Source organism: Monopterus albus, unplaced genomic scaffold, assembly GCF_001952655.1.
Source record: "Monopterus albus unplaced genomic scaffold, M_albus_1.0 scaffold34.1, whole genome shotgun sequence".
Classification (NCBI taxonomy): domain Eukaryota; kingdom Metazoa; phylum Chordata; class Actinopteri; order Synbranchiformes; family Synbranchidae; genus Monopterus; species Monopterus albus.
In genome coordinates this window covers 90,812-99,235 of record NW_018127914.1, presented here as the reverse complement: position 1 = coordinate 99,235, position 8,424 = coordinate 90,812, and the positions used below count along the sequence as shown (strand labels likewise).

Sequence of the window (8,424 nt, the reverse complement as noted above, 5' to 3'; positions counted from 1 at the left end):
ATGTGTGTGTGTGTGTGTATACATGTACAGTATCTCAATGTACAGAAACTCTAGGTGGCCTCTATAAAACGACTGTTGGTTGGCTGATTGATTTGGATAAATGCTCTTTCATGCCTGCAGCTCAACTGTTGTTTGGATGTGTGCTGTGAAAACAGGATTTAATCCACTGCATTCAGCGTTTTTAACACCAACTCAATATTGCAAGTACTCAAATGAATTAAGAAGCCTAAATTGTGACTCTGTAATTAGCAATAATCTAATTGCATAGTTTCAGTTTGGTGTCTTGTCAGCCTGATTTGTAGTTGCTGTCGCAGGTTAGTCTCTTACTGTACTTGCAAAGCTCCCCATGAATCCAGAAAGACATTAAATTAGTCCCTCCACTCATTCATCAATTCATTTACTCATTTGCAGCTCCCCTATTGGCCCTTTCAGATGACGTCAGAGTGACAGTGACACAGAATCAGGATTGCTTATTTGTAAGCATTCTGTGAGACTGGTTTTCCTTCGAGTATCTCTGTGGAGAACTCCTCGGATGCAACAATGGCCGTCTGAAACGGGTGGAAGCAACACTCCACCTCCTTTTCTCTTTTGCTTGGTTCTCACTTTCCTTTTCATTTTGTCCATTGTTTTATTGTTCTGTCACTTTGTCCTTGTCAGTTTCTGGTGCTGGTGAGAAACAGTCTGTCCTCACAATCCCTCTTACCTCCTCTGAGCTGAGACTGAAGGCTGTATATCTCTCAGAATGGTTGCTGAGGCAGATGCGGCGTCTCAGGGCAGCGGTATGCGGCTGAAACAGGAGATTTCCCTTCTCCATGGGGTCTGTCTCATTGTGGGGAATATGATTGGTTCTGGCATCTTTATTGCACCTAAGGTAAGAGTCTCAGCTTTGTCAGGTCAGTGAAACCTGATGTTTTTTTAAATGGAAAAAATGGAAATTGTTTTTCTTTTCAGTTTTAATTGTAAAATGCATAGTATCCAAACTACATCAGAATTAACAATTTATGTAGTTGTTGTTATCCTGTTCAGTGTTCACTCTTGGATGATCATGTAAGTTTTTAGGGTTGTGTTACAGTAGTTCACTGGTCTTTGTGCTGCTGTTTGTTTGCACCAGAGCTGAAGTTACAGATCTCATACCGCCCTAGACAAACTTGAACTGACGTGCAAATGCACTAGAGTTAATTTCAACCACACCTGCCAATAAAAATGTATGAAAGGTAAATCATAATGCAGTGTACTCTCTACTCTCTTTTGTTATCCTGCAGGGGGTTCTTATGTACACAGGCTCATTTGGCCTGTCCCTGGTAGTGTGGGCCATTGGAGGGATATTTTCTGTGTTTGGAGCACTGTGCTATGCTGAACTGGGCACCACCATCCGAAAATCTGGAGCCTCCTATGCCTATATCCTGGAAGCCTTTGGAGGCTTCTTGGCTTTTATTCGGTATATTGTACTGTGTTTTTTCATAGACTTGAAAGAATTTAAAGCGATTTCCTTTATTGATAGTTGTCCACCTTAACATTTAATAACCTGCTGTTTCTATAATAAAACCATTTGAACTATTGACATGATTTGTTTGCTACAAATTCACAATGCACACCTTCCAGACTTCACCGGTAGGGGTAACGATCCATCGATCAAACACCCCACGATCTGTTGACAATGAAACGCAAACATCGATGTTTTGTGTGCTTTTATTTTGACGACCAGCCACAGGCGTACACATTTCTGTTCTCTTCAGGCTGGACAACAAACACCAGGCGGTGCATCTAGCATTCTGAGACTGGGAATTCACACTAAATGTGAGACATGAGCAGCGCATAAGCTAAGTGATGGGTTTGATCCATTCAGTCCACACCGGCTCCGACCTCCGTGCAGCATCGCTGTCATCAGAAGAGCTGTCTGTCAGCAGGACAGTGACCAGACAGTCTGTGGACATTATGCTTTGTTAAACGCTCCAGAGAGAAGAAAGACTTGAAGTGTAAAAAAAAAAAAATGCACTGGGTCCACTGTTGGTGCATTTCAGTTAATAAAAATGTGTGAAATAGGCACATGATATCGATCGCAGGCCCCTGAATTGGATCAAATCGCACCGTGGCATATATTTCAAGTATCAGCAAACATCAGATCAAGAGAATGAATATAGGAGCATATCTTGATGAGACGGGTGATTTATACCACTATTCACCCGGCTTCCAGCCTTGACATCCCTAGTTGGGGGCGACTGTGGTTCAGTGGGTAGAGCGGTCATCTCCCAACCGTAGGGTTGCGGGTTCGATTCACGGTGCCTGCGGACCACATGTCGACGTGTCCTTGGGCAAGACTCTGAACCCCCACGTTGCCCCCAGTGGTTAAGAGCCATCAGTGTGAGTTGGCGCTGCAGATGGCTGCCTCAGTTCTGTACCAGAAACAAATTTCTTTTGTGTAACATACTTGGCCAATAAAGGTGATTATTATTATTATTATAGTTGGGACCTTGTGAAACTTGCCACCTTTGTATTGTCTTATGCCCCTCGATGCAGTCCACTAACATCAGAATGCAGTGGTTGAATGAATTCCAGTCATTTAGTACTCAAGCATGTTCTGCTATTGTTATGTAACTAAATGACAGATGCTCATCATTAACTTTGCAGACTGTGGACATCATTGCTGATAGTGGAGCCAGCCTGTCAGGCAGTGATAGCCCTGACCTTCTCCAGCTACCTGGTCCAGCCCTTCTTCCCCACCTGTTTCGCCCCTTATGACAGCGTCCGCCTCATTGCTGCTGCCATCATATGTAAGGTTCTTGTACTAAGCCTGCAGATATGTTCTACCTAACCCATTGCATATGCTTATGTGAGTGGTGGAATGACACAGTTGAGCTGGGTGGGTGTGTGTTTGACAGCTCCTGTAGGTCTTCCAGTATCCGTAGTTTTGCAGTGGAGCTGTTGTGGCAGGTACTTGTGCACAGCTCTGTTCACAGTGATGTTTCCTTTAAGAGGAGGTTTTCACTAAAATGTTTTAATTTACCTCCTGTGCAAAACTTGTCGTGCCAGTTGCACACTTTGAAGAGGGCGTAGGAGAAGCTGAAAAGGAATGCTGCCTGACGAGTATTGTAAGAAAAGGCTGTTTTATAAGGGTCTCTGCTGCAGGCTGCATTAGATAGCGCATGTTTGTTGTGAGCAAAACATAGCTGCCTAATCTAGATTTGTTCACATTGGCCTTAGAAGGATATAGTATCTATCTACTGTACACTGTACTTTTTTACCCCTCAATCCTGACATAAGACTACGGTGCTTAGTAAATGACAGCCCTCTAGGTCTTTGTGATGCTGCTCCAATAGCTAAAGAAGATTTAAGAACACCAGTGTAGTTGCACCTAGCGCAGCTTAAAACCCTTTGGGTCTGTTTAAATAGGATCTATAATTATGCATCATGTCTGTTGCCAGAGCTATTATAATGGACTTTCTTCAGAGTTGAAGTCTACTGCCGGTTATTAAAGGCTTAGTACAACTTAAATCAGCAGTTTGAAGTTGTGTAGTTTCTCACATCCCTATCACCAATCTAATATTTGGGTATATATGTTTTGTATATTCAAGGCTTCTTTTATGAAGTTCATTATAGAAATGAATTTGAATTCATGTTGCAGAAATTAAATAAAGCAGGAAGTAGTTTCAGTATAAACTCTGTATATTATAATGGTTAACTGCTGGTTTCTTACTCTTTATCTCCATCAGGTTTGTTGACTTGTGTAAACTGTATGAAAGTGAAATGGGGCGCTGTCCTTCAGGTCATCTCCACCGTAGCAAAGGTCCTGGCTCTCATCATCATCATTATTACCGGCCTGGTTAAGCTGGCACAAGGTAATGTGTCCTAGGAACTCTCTCTGTGAAATGTGTTACTCCAGTGCAGTATATCTACTATTAACTCTTATTTTGTTCATGTTTTGGACCTTGTTTTGTTTTTGTTGTTGCTTTTTGTTTGTTTTATAATTATTAATTAATTTAATTATCATTACTAAATTACATCAAGCAGTTACCTGCTAAAACTGTATGTAAAGTGGCTACAGTATTAGTAATTGTAATAATATGAGGAAAATTAGGGCAACAGCTGAATAAGATGTTTAGAAAACATGTTGTGCTTTTGGATGTTTGGGCATCCTGTGTTCTGTAGAGGATGATGAAAGCAAAGCAGTTGGATGCTTCTTCCTGTGTTAATGTACCAATCCTTTGTCGGCTTAGGTTTTGACCAGAACTTTCAGGATTCATTCAAAAACTCCAAGCTGGACCCTGGTAACATGGCCTTGGCCCTTTATTCAGCACTGTACTCCTACTCTGGCTGGGACACACTCAACTTCATCACAGAGGAGATTAGGAACCCAGAGAGGTACAAAGTGTGACATTTCAGAGAGATTCCACAATGAGTGCAGTTTTTTTTTTTTTTTCACCCCTGCTGTCTGCTTTACTTGACTACTGTAAATCTATATTTGCTTTAATTCATTATCTCACTCTGTATCACTGCTGCACAGCTACAGCTGAGAGCATGATGTGAATGTGAACCACTTTTCTCATTTTCCACTGTAGGAATCTACCCTTGTCCATCGCCATTTCCATGCCCCTCGTTACAATAATCTACATCTTGACCAATGTGGCGTACTACGTTGTCATGGATGTAGACAAAGTGCTCAGCAGTGAAGCCGTCGCTGTGGTGAGTGCCTGAAGGTCATCAACTTAGTGTGGCCTCCTTGAGCAGTAAAGAAGTGTGTGTGTGTGTGTGTGTGTACTAATATCCCTATTAGAACAAAACAGGACTTACTCAAATTGACAGCATCTGCTCAGCCTCATAAGAGCAGCAGGGTTTGATGTCTCCTTCCTGTCATTGCTGCCAGTCTGGCTGGCAGCCACTAGCACTGCTATCTGGTTTGGTACTCCCTTTGGGTTTATCTGTGACTGTAGGAGTCCAGATGACAGCAGGAACCTCCTTCAACTAAAGAGGTTAGCGTCCCGCACAGGGACATGGGGAAGTTAATGATGTGATATTAGTGCATTGGAGGCGGAAGAGTTGTGCCCAGTCTGGTTGTCAGTACTATTTGATTAGCTTTTAGAGTATTTAGTGTAATCACTTGCTAGTGGCCCAACTGTCCACAAACTGTTGGCTCAGTGCTCTTAAATGTGAGCAGGGAGGTGGAGCAAATATTTTTCTTGTTTATGTGACTGGGTTTATTAGATTTTTAGAGCCATGATGCCAAACCTTGTATTTTTTGGGTCATTGCACACAGCTTAGACTTTACACTAACGCACTGGCATTCTTTGAACTTAAGACACTGTGTTAAAAAAATATTTATCACTGATTGTTCACCCACCTGGAGAGTTGAGCTCAGGCTGCTGATCATGTGTAGACAAACTATTAACATTTGTCAGTGTTATTAGAAGCACGTTCCTAAAATATGGAAACCTACCCCCTATCTTACAGCTGCTAAAATTTATAGCATCACTTTTGCGTCTGTGTTGATTTAATTTGTGCCTTCTGTGATTCCCTATATTGCTTTCAATCATAACTGTCGGAGAGTAAAAGCAGGTGGCCACAGAGGACGGTTTTTAAAAAAGGAAGTAAACTGCTAGTGTTTTTTTTTTTTGTTTGTTTGTTTTAAGGAGCTGCACTTTTCCCTATTACCTCATAAGGCAAAATGCAGACAACTCCTGGGGGTGTTTTACCAACACTAGATATTGGCAGTTGATGTCGATTTCAGTCCAGAATCGATTCAGTTTTACTAGCTTAGTTTTACTTTTGATGATCCAGTTGCATCAGGCTGTAAAGTCTCAGGCTGGCTACTATAGTAAACTGTAGTCTATGTTTGAACTTGTGCTAATCTTTTTGCAAACACTGTAATAAATCTGTTTTGGCCATGTCCAACATGCCACGTTCGATACAGCCACATCTGAAGCACTGCGTACACATAATGTAGCACAAATGTGCGTTTACTGAGAAAAGGCAAAAATGCAAAATAAAATATTGATTCATTACATTTTGCTTAATCACTTCTTTTACATATTGATATCAGCAAGGTGACACAATGTTTAGCACTATCACCTCAGCGCTATTTCTGGGTTCGAGCCCCGGCTGACCTAGTGCCTGCACGGGTTCTCTCCAGGTACTCCGGCTTTCTCCCACAGCACAGACATGCAGCTTATTTTGAACTGCCCCTAAGAGTGAGTGTGGTTGTGTGTGGTAGACTGGAGATCTGTCCAGGGTAGACCCCTCCTCTCGCCCAATGTCAGCTGGGATTGGCTCCAGTAACCCTCTTCAGGATAAGCGGTGTAGATAATGGAGATCAGTTATTCAGATAACTCTTGGCACAGTATAAGTCACATTATTAGTTACCCCAAAATTTAATTTGTGTTTTGTGTTTTTACAAATTGAGATTCTATATGTATTGGTTTTGTGTTTGTTTGCTTATTTGCCAACTCCCTCATCCTGTGTCTTAACAATGCCCATCAATGACTATGAGCAGTCAACACCTTGTTGAATGTGTCATCAGACATTTGCAGATGAGGTTTTGGGCTGGGCTCGCTGGCTGATCCCTCTGTCTGTGGCCATTTCCTGCTATGGGAGCCTGAACTCGTCCATCATTGCTGCCTCCAGGTCTGCAAACACAACTGACACAGTCTGATCCATGTCAGCTTTTTTTTTTTTAAGTGCAGATTTGCCTCCTTATTTTGCTCTGTAGTCTACAAAAGCCTGTTTCTGTCACTAATGTTCTGAATGTTAAAATGTAAGAGCAGCATGGAGATCTTTTCTCATACTTGCAACGTTTTTCCACTGCAGGTTGTTTTTTGTTGGCTCCAGAGAAGGCCACCTACCTAATGTCCTGTGTATGATCCACATTGAGCGTTTCACTCCAATTCCTGCCCTACTTTTCAATGTAAGTATCTTATATTTTGGTGGACTTTTAAAGCACGTTTGTTACTAAACTCAAATATTGTTTTGTATGGTTGGTCTTCTCTTCACAGGGTGCCATGTCGCTGTTGTACCTGTCTGTGCCTGACGTTTTCCGGTTGATCAACTACTTCAGTTTTAACTACTGGTTGTTCATTGGCCTGTCAATAGCCAGTCTGATCTATCTTCGATTCAAAGCTCCTGATCTTCACCGACCTGTTAAGGTAAAGATGAGCAGGAGTGCTAATGGACATTTTAAAGGAGAGCAGTGGCTCTGCCTTCCAGGAAGACTTTGACCTGTCCTAACATCAGTGCTCTACTTTTTTTTTTTTTTTTTTTTCTAGGTTTCGCAGTTGAGAGCAGGGTTGCTTTGTGTTGTTTCTACAGGAAACATTTTGTCAATCTGTGTTGGTACAAATATTGTGTAGTTTATTAAGTATTTGAACATAATTGACCTACACAAACCACTTACAAAGGGTCATTCAGCGAGTTTGCTCTTATTGTGTAGCAAGAAAGCTTCAGTTTAAATGGCAAAAAATACATACTATTGTTATAAAAAAAAACCCTGAACTGCCACAATTTGGTTTTGAGCTCATCTGGACTAAATAAACATAGGTTGTAATAGGAATAGTTAGCTCTTAATGTTTAATTTCAGAAGCTGTTTTTTGGCAGCATATTCTCAAGTCTTGGGTGTTTGAGTTTTGTTCAAAACTTAAGCACATTCCCAAAGAAGCCAGTCTTTTTCAAAACATTCCCTGGCCTGCATGCACCCAGGCAGTCTAAGGCCCCAAACATGGTCCATGCAAGTATGCAAACACAGGTGCTTCTAGATAGATAAGATCAGTTTTATGCATTGGTGAGTTCGTGAGTTCTGAAAACTTAACACAAGCAGCTAGGGCTGCTAGAGCATGTAACAACCAGAGGTAGCTGACTGCTTCTGTTTGGGTCACTACTCAACAGTCGAGCTGAGCTGTGCCACCTCTTCATTGAGGCTGGAATCACATCTTCTGTGTTTGCTTCTTTCTTTTTTTTTTTTTTTTTTTAAACCCCCCAAAAAAAGAGGAAAAAAAATGTCTCATGATGATAAATGATCATTACATGCTTGCAAAGGAGTAGAAAGAAGTAATACTTATCTAGTTCTACCCCTGATAATCCAAACTATGATTAACCCAACTCAAGTGTTAAGCTAAACAGCTACACTGGTTAAATTCCCGCGGCCCCGAATCACTGCATTCCTTCTAACCAGAAATCACAATTACAGAATTAATAACCAAATTACATGCAATAAATTATTCATATCCCACCCATAAATATGCCAATAATATCATGATAATATCATTACACTTCCTGTATCCAATACCCAGCTATGCAGACCTTTTTATATTTGTTCTTAAATTGTTTTACACTTGTACATTGTTTTAAATCATCACCCAATCTATTCCATAATTTTACACCACTCACAGATATACAAAAACTTTTCCTAGTTGTACGTATAACCTGAGTTTTTAAATTTAG

General features: G+C 41.1%; 2 protein-coding genes across 3 annotated transcripts in view; one reads left to right on the top strand and one right to left on the bottom strand.

The window, feature by feature from the left end:
* dtnbp1b (dystrobrevin binding protein 1b) overlaps window positions 1-8,424 on the bottom strand; it is a 555,482-nt gene that overhangs the window by 458,319 nt on the left and 88,739 nt on the right. The gene's annotated exons all lie outside the window — the stretch shown is intronic.
* LOC109958695 (Y+L amino acid transporter 2) overlaps window positions 1-8,424 on the top strand; it is a 17,098-nt gene that overhangs the window by 4,183 nt on the left and 4,491 nt on the right. For both annotated transcript variants that reach the window (XM_020597555.1, XM_020597556.1), the window contains exons 2-10: window positions 658-871; window positions 1,263-1,438; window positions 2,629-2,771; window positions 3,711-3,836; window positions 4,215-4,359; window positions 4,557-4,680; window positions 6,512-6,615; window positions 6,799-6,895; window positions 6,984-7,133. In XM_020597555.1, coding sequence (XP_020453211.1) covers window positions 743-871; window positions 1,263-1,438; window positions 2,629-2,771; window positions 3,711-3,836; window positions 4,215-4,359; window positions 4,557-4,680; window positions 6,512-6,615; window positions 6,799-6,895; window positions 6,984-7,133 — 1,194 coding nt within the window. In that variant the 5' untranslated portion in view covers window positions 658-742. The remainder of the gene's footprint in view (window positions 1-657; window positions 872-1,262; window positions 1,439-2,628; window positions 2,772-3,710; window positions 3,837-4,214; window positions 4,360-4,556; window positions 4,681-6,511; window positions 6,616-6,798; window positions 6,896-6,983; window positions 7,134-8,424) is intronic.